General features: G+C 42.4%; 1 protein-coding gene across 1 annotated transcript; it reads left to right on the forward strand.

Annotated features, from left to right (window-relative positions):
- The first annotated feature begins 11,206 nt into the window (after positions 1 to 11,206).
- Positions 11,207 to 11,389, forward strand: LOC102988806 (ATP synthase subunit ATP5MJ, mitochondrial-like). Its single transcript, XM_055080115.1, has one exon. It carries the CDS (start codon positions 11,207 to 11,209, stop codon positions 11,387 to 11,389), a length of 183 nt encoding a protein of 60 aa, XP_054936090.1.
- The last annotated feature ends 2,908 nt before the right edge of the window (positions 11,390 to 14,297 follow it).

A 14,297-nucleotide genomic window follows, 5' to 3' on the forward strand; every position in this document is an offset into this window, starting at 1 on the left:
TTTGAGGAACCTCCATATTGTTTTCCATAGTGACTGTACAAATTTACATTCCCACCAGCAGTGCACCAGGGTTTCCTTTTCTCCACATCTTCACCAACACTTGTCATTGCTTGTCTTTTTGATAATAGTCATTCTCACAGGTGTGAGGTGGTATGTCACAGTGGTTTTAATTTACATTTCCCCAATGGTTAGTGATGTTGAGCACCTCTTCATGTACCTGCGGCCATCTGTATGTCTTCTTTGGAAAAATGTCTATTCAGTTCCTCTGCCCATTTTTTAATCACATTGTTTATTTTTTTGCTATTGAGTTGTATGAGTTCTTTATATATTTTGAATATTAACCCCTTATCAGATATATGATTTACAGATATTTTCTCCCATTCAGTAGGTGGCCTTTTCATTTTGTTGAGGGTCTCCTTTGCTGTGCAGAAGCTTTTTACTTGTATTCTCTCTTGTTTATGTTTGCTTTTGTTGCTTTTGCTTTTGGTGTCAAATCCAAAAAATCATCATCAAGACCAGTGTCAAGGAGCTTACCACCTATGTTTCTTCTAGGAGTTTTATGGTTTCAGTTTTTTGTAAAGTTAAACATATATGTTTACCATATGACTCAGCTATCCCACTTCTAAGTATTTACCTAAAATACTGTACACAGATATTTATAGAAGTTTTATTCATAATCAGCAAAAACTATCCAGATCTTTCAATGAGTAAATAGATAAGCAAACTGTGGTGCATCCATACAATAGGATGCTACTGGGCAGTAAAAAGAAACAAGCTACTGGTGCACAGAATGACATGGATGAATCTCAAAGACATCATGCAGAGTGAAAGTAGGTCTCAAAAGGTTATGTGCTCTGTGACTCTATTCCCGACAAGACATGTTTATGATATGAGGACAAGTCACAACTATAGGGATGGAGAACAGATTAGTGATGGCTAGAATTTGTGGGTGGGGAGAGCGTTTGACTAAAAAGGGGCAGCATGAGGGAATTTGGGGCAGTCATGGAAATGTTCTATCTCTTGACTGTGGTTAAACAGTCTATACATATGTTAAAGCTCATGGAATTATACACCAAAGTTTTTTTACTAAATAGAAAATTTTTTAAAAACTGCACTGAGATAACATTTCTTCCTTGTCAGATTAGCAAAAAATTTAAAGTTTGACACAGCATTCTGTTGGCAAGGCTATGGGAAATAGGCACATTCATATTTTGTTGGAAGGTATGCAAATTACTAGAACTCATATAAAGGGAAATTGAACAACATCTAAGAAAATTACATATATGTTTAACATTTGACTCGGCAATGCAACTTCTAGGGATTTACTCTCAAGAAACATTTCCAACAACACAAAAATCCTTATGCATAAGATTATTCACTGAAGCACTATTTGTAATTGCAAAATATTGGAAGCAACCTAAATGCCCACACAGAGGAGAGTGGTTGAGTAAACCATAATACTGTACACAGTGGAATATTATGCAGCTGTAAAAAAGATCAACTATCTCTATGAACTGTTAAGAAGTGATGTTCAGGATACATATTATTAAGTGAACAAAGAAAAATGCTAAAGAGTGTCTATAGTGTGAAAACAAGAAGAAATAAAAAACCACAGACGTATCTACTTATTTTTGAAAAGAGAAACTCAGGAAGGATAAACCAGGAAATGAGATTGGTTACCTTCAGAGTAGGGATGGCTGGAGGGGATGGGAGCATAAGAACGGGGTGGAAGGGACGGGAGCAGGAGTTAGACTTGCCCGAGTATACCATTATGTGTGGTTTGGCTCTTAGAACTGTATTCATGTTTCACATACTCAAAAATTAAAATCAACAATTTTTTATTGTTGATCAGAGTCCCTTAAATTTGAACATAAGCAGAAACAACAAACAATGTTATTTCAGATGAATAACGTAAACATACTGAAGTGGGGAAGGGGTAACTTTTGCACACTGTGTTCTGACTATATCCCCTCAGACTAATGATAACTAATTATAAACAAACATTGAACTCTAGTTAGTACACCTGCTTTTTGTAGTTGTATGGATGAGCAATTCTGAAACTATTTTCTGTGCACCATAGGTTTAAGCAAGTAAGTATGTTGAGGACAGTGGGAGCTGGGTTTCTCACTGTTGGGAAGGGAGTTATAAGTATGGAAAGGAGGAAGGCTGGAATGAGTTCTGTGGTGTTAGGTTAGAGTCGGAGGCATCAGTGTAGATTCACAGCGTGTGAGGGCAGAGCGTTTGGGCGTAAGAGCCGTGACACTCCTCCACAGGAGAACAGCTTCCGAGAGCTGTGAATGGGAGGGTTGTGCCTGGCCTGGTGTTCATAGAAGCGCCCACCCTGTAGGGTTGTAACATGGCCCATCTACATTCCGAGACTGGCCTTCACTATTACATAACAAAGACAATTTTCTGCCAAGAGCACATTTTTTATTCGAGACTTGGAACAATAATGAAAGAAACAAAGGCCTGTGCGTGAGTCAGGCCTCTTTCTGTTGCAAGAGAAGAGACTGAGCTCAAACTAATTGAAACAATAAGGGGGTTGATTAGCACCTATGGTGGGAAGACTAGGAGTGGATCCAGCTTCAGGTCTGTCTGGATCTAGAGGCTTGTATGATGTCATTAGGACTCTCTCTTTCTCTTCACTGCCCAGGCATTCTCTGCTGGGTGGGCCTGATGGAACTGGACAGCACAAGGCTCATCTTGGGCCAGGTTAGCAAGCCCAGTGGAAGAGAGCCTGCCCCTCTAAGTCTGGCAAGGAGGTCCAGGGGGAGACAGAGACACCTTGACTAGCAGCCCCCTAGAACCACAGGGAATGAGGAAGGGGGTTCCCAAAAGGGAGCACAGAGAGGAGAGGCCAACAAAAAAGTAACGACTCCATTGGTTTTCCTGCCACAGCCTGCTTGTGAAGTTCTGACTTCTCTTTGTGCCCACCGGGTAGGACTAGGTGAATTCCTTGAAAACAATAAAAAACAAAACTACCCTAACCACTTTGCACCAAGGTAAGCTCCTCCAAGGGGCCGCAAGCCCTTGTGGGTGGGCTGGGCTGGGCAGACCTGGGTACATCTTCTTGTGGTGTCCCCCTGCCACCACTACATACCATGCCTGGCACAGGAGCTTGCCCTAAGTGTAAGCTCAGAGCGCATTTGTGTCATTTTTCCAGTACCTTCCAAGGCTTTGTCCTCCATGGGGGCTCCAGAGTGAGCTAGTTCTCAGGTAGTAAATGTCTGAGGCAGGTGTCTGAATGTACTTGCTTCAGAACTCTTCCTGGCTCAGTGTCCAAACCCACCTTAAATGAATTTGTTGTAGATACTTCATGTTTAATTTACTAATAGATGAATAAATAATAGTCACCACTGCAGAATTTTCCTAGCTAAAATTCTGGCCATAATAGCTTTAGGTGGAGGTACTTTGAGGTACTGAAGTCCCATCCTTCTGCGAGCCAACACACCTAGGTCTCTCTTGAGGAATATCTTGGTCCAGAGGATCCACGTGGCCTCGCAAGAGGCTGAGAGAGCATCGCTGTACTCAGGGTATCTGTCAGAAGTTTGTTCTTGCACTCCCTGCCCCTTGAATGCTCATCAAAAGCCAGTGCTTTAGAATGGGGATTCTCAAACATGAGTGTGCATGAGAATCATGTAAAATACGTATTTAAAATGCAGATTCATGGCCCCCACTCCTGGAGACTCTGAGGAGCAGGGTTGACCATGTGAGGAGCTTAGGGAAGAGTTATCTCAGCTAGGGACAAACAAGTGCAAAGGCCCTGAGGCAGGAAAGAGTGCCCCAGGAACTATCTATCAGCAAAGTGAGCAAAAGGAAAAGGGACAAAGGCCAGAACAGGCAGGGCCCTGAGGTTAGGATGAGATTGGGTTTTTATCTAATGCAACTGAAGGCCTCTGCAGGTTTTAAGTTGGGGGGAACTACAGGTCAGATTTTCACTTTAAGTAAATGACTCTGGCTGTTTTATAGAGAATGGATTATTAAAAGGCAGGTAGACAGGAGGACCAGGCCGGAAGCTTCTGGAGGAGAGGTGCAGGCCAGAAGGGATGATGGTCTGGCAGGGGATGGATATGGAACAGGATAGCAATTGAGGCTGCGAGGATTTTGAGTGCTCACCTCAGTTCTTTTGCATCCTATTGTTCCTGCTTGCATTTTCTTCTATTCCAGTTATTTTATTGCTTACCCCCCATTTTTGTTGCCTCAAAATGAAAATGTCCTTTTTATTATGAAAATAATATATTCTCAATATTTAAAATGTAAACAATACAGGAAAGTAAAAAGAAGAAATTAATCGCCAGTAATCCCACCACCCCGTGATACGCCTCTCCTTCCAAACATTCTCCACATGAATAACATGCACTTTGGACAAGTAGAATCACACCACGCGTGCTGCTTTATAACGTGCTTTTCTCTCTGTATAAAAGAACCACAATTCCAGGTGCACAGATGATGCGCAGTCGATGGGGGAAGTTGAATCTCACTCGGCCAGATTCCTTTGCTACTTGTACAAACTTCCTAAGTCAAAGAGAGACTTCCAAAAGGTATAGATTTGAGTCTATAAAGTTAGAAAACACAAGTAATTTTCCTAAAAGGCAGGAGAAGGGCTAGGGGATTTAAAAATTAAAATACCAGAAAATATACTCCAAAACAGAGGAGCTGAAACACCAGTGTAGTAATTTCCTCCCAGAAGGGAATGTGATGCCTGGGCAAAATTCCATTGTTTATTTTGAACGGTCTTAACTCAAGCTACACACACAAAAAAACAGAGAACAGTGGCAGGAAGTGCCTTTCTGTGTCCCGGCTGAGATGGGGCTCCCCATGCGAAGCCTCTGGAAGTCTCAGGATTAGCCAAGAATCCTCAGAGCAACTTGCCCAAAACACTAATTGTATCTGTGTCTCTGTCTTTGATTAGTGGCTCAGTCAACTTTCTAGCTCATTATCATCTTAATCATTTTTCCTTTAATGTAATGAGGCTAAGACTCTAGTTTTATTTTTTTATTTTTCCCCAGAGGAAAATAAATACAAACTTGAAGGTATTTTATACACTCTTTATCTTTAGTTATTTAACAACCTTGATGTGGGAATGTTGTCTCCTTTCTCACCTCAGTCATCAAATGGTTGAAATAGAAAGCAAAGGCCTTGGGATACCTGGACTCTGTCCTTAGCTATTAGCTGCTTTCCTCGGGTCAAATATCCATCCTACAGCTCAGCAAAGAAAAGAATCAAAGCAGCAATGTAAACTGGGGTTTTACATTTCAGTGACCTAATGTGATAGAGCAGGGCTAGTCAAATGTTAACTGTAGAATACAGGTGGTGGGTATATGGTGTTCACTCTGCATCTAGGTTCTAAGTTATTGCATTACTTACATTACTTGCTTTTATTAGCAGACAGGAAGGCTTAGTGGCAGGCAACTTTTAGAAAAGGATTTACATTTTATGGGAGAGAGAGAGGTAGGGGCTCCTTGTCATTATCCAGAATTTTCTATAGGAGGGCAGATATTGACTGACTGTGTCACCTGTTTCCACAATAGGTTGTAGTCCCTTTTCAAGGGTTTTGAGATTTAGTTAATGTAGTCAGTGTTTTGTTTGTTTGTTTTAATTATACAAATAATACATGAACACATTAATATTGAAAAAGTGAACACAATACAAATCAAAGTTTCTTTTGAAATCCTGTCCCCAGATCTCCAGTCTCCTCTACCCCAGCCCCTGCCAAATGAAATCACTTTTTCAGTTTGATATACATGCTTCCAAACCTTTTCCTTACAGATTTTTACACATATATATGTACCCACATAAAATATGTGGTATTGTTTTATTTATTTGTTGGTTTTCATAAATGGTATTCTAACATATTTATCTTTTTATAATTAGCTCCTCCCCTCCCTCATCAATATGTCTTAGAGCTTTTTCTAAGTTTCTTATAGCTCTACCTTGTTAAAACAAACAAACTTATTGCATTGTATACTGTGCCAGGTTGGCTATCCCCATTGTATGTTTTGTTTTGTTTTGTTTTAATTTATTTTATTTATTTATTTTTGGCTGCTTTGGGTCTTCGTTGCTGTGCACAGGCTTTCTCTAGTTGCAGTGAGCAGGGGCTACTCTTCGTTGTGGCGCGCAGGCTTCTCATTGCGGTGGCTTCTCTTGTTGCGGAGCACGGGCTCTAGGCGCGCAGGCTTCAGTAATTGTGGCAAGTGGGCTCAGTAGTTGTGGCTCGCGGGCTCTAGAGTGCAGCCTCAGTAGTTGTGGCGCACGAGCTTAGTTGCTCCGCGGCATGTGGGATCTTCCCGGACCAGGGCTTGAACCTGTGTCCCCTGCATTGGCAGGCAGATTCTTAACCACTGCACCATCAGGGAAGCCCCCATTGTATGTTTTTAGCCAAGTCTCTATTGGTAGATATTACAGTTGTTTCTGGTTTGTTTTTCTACCATTAAAAATAATGTTATAGAAACAAAACACATCTACCTGTGCACAAGTGTGATTTTTCCCCCAAGGTTAAATATTGGGAAGTAGAATGGCAATGTGGTAGAAATTAGAAATTCATACATTTTAACAGAAATGACCAATTTGCCCTCCAACATGACATTCAGTGGTCAGCTTCAGCAAATATTTCCTTTTATTGAGCTTTGGGATGGGCTCACCTTAGCCTTCAAACAAAGCAAGGATAGGAGGAATATGACACTAAGTCTTTGCCCTCTAGGAAGGCTTGAGACTCATCTATAGGCCCCCATCTATCAAATGGCAAAATAATTCCGGGAAAGTTAAACCAGAATCTAAAAAGACTGGATACTTATAGAAGGTGGGTGGATGGGAATGGGATGGAAAGAAGGAGGGAATGGGAACAGGTAGATGGAACCACAACACTTCTTAGAGTATACCTGTACACTTTTATGGAACCAGGGTAATTGTTCATATACTCCCAGAATAAATAAATCATTCAAATCAACCAGGATGAGAAGAGAACCCCACACAGAACACCAGCAGTAAGGAATCTAAATGTATTACAAATAAATAATGTAACCACACAGGAGGAGGTAGGGAAGAAAAGACCTAACATAAGTAACTCTGGAAAACAATATTTTGACTGGCTACTATAAGACTAAAGTTGAAAAAGACTATACAGAAAGATCATAGCTTAGTTACTAAATTTGTTTCTCTCTGTGGCTCTCACAAGGGAATGAGTTAGCAATTCTGAAACTATTTTATGTGCACACTAGTCTGGGTCCAGTTAGGAGAGAGAAACCACACAGAAATTTGAACAAGGAAAGTTTAATGTAAAGTATTATTAACTATAACAAGAGCCTGGAGAAATGAGGAATTGGCTACTAAAAAGTAGAAAGAACTCTAAAGAATACAGGAAGAGCCTGTAACAGGAACAGCCACTGCCTAGGGCTGAGAAAGACAACCCAAGGAAAAGCCTCCCTCCCAGAGCCAAGATCCAGACCTGTTGGAGAGGGCACGGCTATGGCTCACTGAATGGTGGGTGCTGTGTGGTCAGAACTTTCCAGAAATCCATCCATTATGGTGCCAGGAAAACTGTTCTTGGGGAGGTGTCTCCCTGGAGGCATTCTGCTATGAAACTGCCCAAAAGGGGTGCCAGGGTAGACTGCTGGGCCATGGAGCTTCTGGCTGCTATGCACTGCAGGAGCCCAGCTGCTAGAATCTGGTATTGGGGAATCTGGTACTGTCTATACAGCAGGACCTGGAAAAGCCATCTATGCTGCAGGAGCTGAGTGATAGGAAAAGCAGCCCACACTGTGGAGCCTGCCAGAAGGAACACACCAGACCAGGCCTTCCTTCTCCTCCTGCAGCATCTCTCTGTCACCCTCTACTGGCAAAGTTTAACATGGTGACAGCTGACAAAAGAAAATAACTGAACCAGCTCCATTCCTGCATATCAGGTCATGAAGAATGAATTTTAGATTTGAGAGACAGTCATTTGATATCTGGCAGAGTCTACCTCTTTGTCTACTCACCTTTCATATGCTCCATTTTACACACATTTGAACTCTCATACAACAAAACCTCTCTATAATTCCACCTAACAAGATAGAGCTTTTTATCTTAGAAATGAAGAAGCGGGACTTCCCTGGCAGTCCAGTGGTTTAAGATTCTGTGCTTCCACTGGGGGGACACAGGTTCCATCCCTGGTTGGGGAACTAAGATCCCACATGCCGCACCACACAGCCAAAAAAAAAGAAATAAGAAAAGAAATGAAGAAGGCTTCACGCTCTCCCCAAAATGAAGACACACACAGTCCCAACAGTTACTGTATCCATTGCTTGCTATGTTAATTTCTCTTTAAATTCAGTCCCAGTCCCACTGAATATTCTGGTACTTAAAGACTAAACTGGGGAATTCCCTGGCAGTCCAGTGGTTGACCCTGCATTTCCGCCCCTCCCGCAAAAAAAGAAAAGAAAAGACTAAACTCTAAAGTTAACTTAAGCAACTTGCATATAAAATAAAAATGAGGTGAAAGTCTGAGAAACTATCACAGCCAAGAGGAGTCTAAGGAGGACATGAAACTAGATGTAAGGTAATGTGATGTTTAGATGGGATCCTTGAACAGAAAAGTCACATTAGATATAAACAAAAGAAATCTGAATAAAGTATGAGCTTTAGTTAATAATAATGTACCGATATTGGTTCATTCATGGTGGCAAATGTATCATACTAATATATGATGTTAAAAAAGGGGAAACTGGGTGTGAGGTATATGGGAACTCTGTACTATCTTCTCAATTTTTATGTAAATCTAAAACTTTTTTAAAATTTAAAAATTTATTTTTTAAGAGAAGGGACAAGGCCTTCCCTGGTGGTCCAGTGGGTAAGACTCCGCACTCCTAATGCAGGGGCCCTGAGTTCCATCCCTGGTCAGGGAACTAGATCCTGCACGCTGCAACTAAAGATCCCACATGCTGCCACTAAGACCCAGCGCAGCCAAATAAATAAATAAATAAATAAATAATAAAATATTTTTTAAAAATTGCACTTGAAATGTTGCCAGTTTTTAAAAAAAGAATCCAGTCTATGGCATTGCACACCATTCTCAACATGGGCCTTCGACAATATATGCATACTTTTAAAGGTACAAATTATGTCAAGAGTAGCCCGTGTATATACGGCTCAATTTTATGGAAAGCAGTTTGGAAGTCATGAACAAAGCGGGAAGCACAACTAAGGCAGTAAATGAGACCGCCTGGAGAGTCCCAGGGAAACACCGTGAAACATTACATAACAGCAGCCAGCAGCAAAGAAAGAAATTATTTTAAGTTTCCATATATATACATATACACACATACACTAGAGAAGGCCTGTGGAAGTCATCATCTGACCTCTCCAGAGAAGGGATGGTGAACCATTCTACCCCACACTCCTCTTCCCCCCAAATCCAGCCTATCCTAACCTGCAGCAGATTCCACCTGCCGGGGCAGGGGCGCCAGCAGCTGTCTCACCTGCATCCTCAGGACGGCTCACATGGGAGGGGGAAGCGGCCTGGCCAGGAGGGCGCGTGCGGGCCCTCCCGGAGCTCTGTGCATTTTTGTTTTTGTTGCTGGTGTGAAGCTGACTTCTCTTTCTCATGAACTTGGCTCAACGCCTTGCTCTGTTGCTGTTTTTGCAATCTGTCACTTCCTTGCTCCATCTCTAGTGAACTTTTGCTGCAGAATTTCCTGCTCCAGGGCCGTTGGTTGGGAGAGAGACCAGAATTAGGGCTCATTGTGTTTTTCCACAACCGAGGGGGCGCTGGTTGGGCCTCCCATGCCATGGAGGGCACACCGGATAAGACTGACACACAGGGTGGCCGCCACTGCTTCTAGGTGTGCAAGTTATTCAGCTGTGAGGATTTTCCTCCACTGAGATTAACTCCAGAGGAGTAGAGAAGATGCTCCCAACAACTGTAAAAGGTGCACAGTGTGTCTCTTCCTCCTCTTCTCTCCTGTTTCCCCAGGTGCCTTGAAGCCCCAGTTCCTGGCTACTTGCCCTGAGCTAGTCCCTGCTAAAATGTAAATGGGGTGGGGGAGCCGCGAGGGGCAGCAGCGGGTAGGGCTTATTTCATATGTCAACTTGACTGGACTAAGGGAGGCCCAGATTGCTGATTGTGTCAGTGAGGGTGTTTCCAGAAGAAATCAGCATTGGAACTGGTGAACTGAGACCCGCAGATAGCCCTCCTCAGGGCTTATGGGCGTCAGCCAACCTGTTCAGGGTCCAGATAGAACAGGAAGGTAAGGAAGGGCGAATTCTCTCTCTGCCTGAGCTGAGGTCACAGCTCCTGTGCTCAGGCAAGGGCTCTCCTGGTTCCCAGGCTTTCAGATTCAGATTGGGACTTACACAGCCTCGATTCTCTGGCCTTCAGACTTGGACTCAATAACATCACCAGCTTTCCTGGTTTTCCAGCTTGCAAAGGGCAGGATGTGGGACTTCTCGGCCTCCATAAACTTGTGAGCCAATTCCTGCAGTATATCAATCAATCTCTCTCCCTCTCCCTCTCTTCCTCTGTCTCTCTTTCTCTCTCTCCCCATATATATACACGTGTGTGTGTATGTGTGTATATCCTCTTGGTTCTGTTTCTCTGAAGAACTCTAGCACAGCTTCCTGTCTCTTCTGAACCCTTCTTTTGCATTTTATTTTCTCCAGCTTCTCTTTATACCCCCAGGCTTTGAAACAAAATGTGAGAGAGGAAAATTTAAGTTCATGATGCAGCATTGTCTCCAAATAGCTGCATGTCACTGGGCCAACCAGGGAGCCTCCCTGAACCTCAGATCCTTAATCTGATAAGGAACTGCAGTGGCTGCCCCCAGGCTTAGTGGGCTCTGCTAAGCTTGAGCCACTGCCCTGGACAGTAAGTTCCTGGAGAGCAGGGACCTCAAGGCCTTGAGCACGTTTTTTTTCCAGTGCCTTACACAGTGCCTGGCATACAGCACGCACTCAATAAATGCTTGCTAAAGAAACAGTTGATTATGTAAATGCAAGTTACTGTGATTATGCATTCATATATGTCACAAGCCATATTATTTAGGTTCAAGATGGTCCTGGAGAAAACAAACAGAAAACCCCAACAAATCTGGTGGAAGAAAGTGAATGGAGAGCTAAAAATTCTAGGTACTATAATTGGAGAAATAAAATGGGTAAGAGTGTCTGCGTGCTCAGTGACCTTTCAGAGTCGTCGGAGTGGGTTGGGGTTGCCTGAGCTTGGTCCTGTACCAGGATGCTTCAAAGCCTTATTGAAAATGTGTGGATCCCCATGAAGCCCTACTGTACCCAAGTTTACCAGAAGATTTGGGTAGGAATAGGATTGATGGGCTTTGTCATTTATAAATTCAGGAGTGCTGATAAAAGAAGCAAAACCCTGAAAGCTTCCAGTCCTGCACCTGCTCATGGTAATCATTAACCAGCTTTCCTTGCACAAGACATTGGTCTGGCTGTGTTGAGGGAATGTGGGACATCGTGTTGACTTGCAGCACTCCCACTGCCGTGGTGCATGAACAAATGTACCTGTGAGACCCCCCGCCCCCTCCAAAAAATGACTAAGAGTTGGCATGGTTGCTCCAAGTTGTGTATTGACCATGTTTCATCTGAGTGTCTCAATGGGGCCTCTTTTCTCTTGACGTCTGTGACCTGTCTGGGATCTTTGTTTTTGGATGCTGATGGCCCAGTTTAAATCCTAACCTGCCGACATAGCATGTCCATTTCCTTAAGAATGATTTTTAGAGGAGCCAGGAAGAGCTGATTGTGTTTGAAAAGTTCAAACAAACTTTAAAAAGGCATTTGGAGGAAACTGAAGAAAACTTCAAAAAAACTATTCCTCGGTGAGACAAGAGAAGAAATTACTTTCCTTAAGCAAGAACAGGATATTCTGAAAAAGGCACAATCACTAAATAAGAAAGAGCTGCTATAGGATATTAAAAAATATAATAATTGAAATAAAAATTCATTAGAGTTTGAAGATCTAGTTGAAGAAATGTTCAAAAGCATGGAATAAAGTGACTAGGAGATGGGAAATAGTTGATAATAAGAAAATTGGAGGATAGGGAATTCCCTGGCAGTCCAGTGGTTAGGACTCGGCACTTTCACTGCTGGGCACCCAGGTTTGATCCCTGGTTGGGGAACTAAGATCCCGAAAGCCGCACTGCCCAGCCAAATTAAAAAAGAAAAGAAACGAAAAGAAAAGAAAAGAAAAAAGAAAATTGGAGGATAAACTCAGCATACCTATCAACCAACTTAGGATTTCCAAAAAGAGAGTAAGCAGAGGGAAAGGAAAGGAGGAAGATATCAAAGAAATACTCAGAAGGGAATTCCCTGGTGGCCCAGTGGTTAGGACTGAGTGCTTTCACTGCCATGGCTCAGGTTCAATCCCTGGTCGGGGAACCAAGATACTGCAAGCCGTGTGGCTCAGCCAAAAAAAAATAAAAATAAAAATTAAAAATAAAATAAAATACTCAGAAGAATTTCCCAGAAGTCAAGGGGCTCAATGAATGAAGAGACTCATCCCTGTGAATCTTCATGAAAACAGGGATAAAGAGAGCAGATTAAAAGCTAAGAGAGAGAGAGACAGAGACAGAGAGACTGACTGACTTTCAAAGGACCAGGAATAAAAAATGCGATCGGATCTCTAAACCACAACCTCAGGATCTGAAAGACAGAGGAGCAATGCCTTCAACAGTCCAGTGGAAAATTACTTTCTACACAAAATTCAATACCCAATCAAATTATTAATCAATCGTGATGTTTAATGAAGATGTTTTCTAGACATGTGAGGTCTCACAAAATTTACCTCCACACCTTTTCTCAAGAAGCTAATGAAAGATATGTGCCACCAAAATGAGTGAGAAAACCCAGAAAGAAACATAACCTAGGATTCCAGCACAAGAGAGAAGGAAGGGAATGACAGCTGGGCAGCAGACCTCGAGGACACCCAAGCCTGACTGGGGCAGGAACATGCGGACTCCAGGGGAGGATGCTCCTGGAATAAAATGGAACTAGGAGAAAAGCTCATGCCCCTGCCCTTATGGAAAGCTGTATGGGAAGATTTAACAAGGAGGGCATAACACAAAACAAACGTGTTTTAAAAAGGTATATACTAAGTACACACACACACAAAACCCCAAAATAGTTGTATCAAGAAAGGAAATTCCATCGTCAAACACTATTTGCCTTAAAGGTGAATAATGTTTCATATGGTCATAATAATATAAACACTGAATATTGACTTAACTAAAATTGTAATATATCAGTCAGGATCCCAACAAGAAACAGCTTTTAAATGGGGTAATTTGAGGAGAATTTCAGAGATTGCTTGAGCAGTGAAAAGAAACTACAAGCAAAGGCCATTACTCCCACCCCACCACACCTGAGAAGGCAAAGTGGAGGAGCTGTTGTCAGAAACAGGAGAGAATGAAGAGGGTGCTGAGAGTAGAGCCGAGGATGCAGCAACCTCGTAGAGGAAACTGAGGGCATGGGCATCTCTGCTCACTCTCCCTCCCCGCTCCAGCTGCCTGCCTGTGCCCTGCAGTGTCCCAACCCACCCAGAAGCCTGAGAGTAAGAGAGCCCATGGGTGTGGTCTGTACAGGTCAGAGTGGGTCTGGAAGGGCTGAGGGAAGACATCCAGCACAAACCTCAGTGGGGGGCTAGAGGAAGGGAATTTAAAGAGAGGACAATTCGTATGTGTCATAAAGAGCAGGAAATTAGGAGCCAGTGTCCAAACTGGTCAGTCAAGAAAGGCAAGATCAGCATAGGACTTAGAAATATGGCAGCAAATGCCAGAAAACAGCTAAAATTGTTGAAGGAGGGTGCTCTGGGGAGTGGGAGTGATAAGGGACAGTTCAGAGGACTGCTTTTCCATTATACATCTGTTAGTACTAATAAGCCTTTTTAGACTTTGTACACGTATAATTTCGATTAAGGTAAAAATGAATAATATTCATTCTAATCATGAGAAAAACATCAGGCAAATCCCAATAGAGGGGCATTCTACAAAATATTGAATACCTAACCAATGGTCTTCAGAACTGTCAAGATCATCAGATACAAGGAAGTGTGAGAAACTGTCACAGTCAAGAGGACCCAGAGACATGGCAACTAAATGTTATGTGGTATCCTGGATAGGATCCTGGAAGAGAAGAGGGGCATGAGGTAAAAACTAAGGAAATCTGAATAAAGTATGGACTTTCGTTCATGATAATTTATCAGTATTGGTTCATTAAGAGTTACAAATGTACCATACTAATGTAATTTGTTACTAATAAAGGAAACTACGGGCAGGATATATTGGAAAAAAAAATTAGTGTAGACAAAAAAG

This window comes from Physeter macrocephalus, chromosome 18 (genome assembly GCF_002837175.3).
Source record: "Physeter macrocephalus isolate SW-GA chromosome 18, ASM283717v5, whole genome shotgun sequence".
In the NCBI taxonomy this organism is placed as follows: domain Eukaryota; kingdom Metazoa; phylum Chordata; class Mammalia; order Artiodactyla; family Physeteridae; genus Physeter; species Physeter macrocephalus.

Excerpts from the sequence above, each read along its gene's own strand:
- LOC102988806 (XM_055080115.1), top strand. The coding sequence starts at position 11,207 with ATGCTTCAAAGCCTTATTGAAAATGTGTGGATCCCCATGAAGCCCTAC.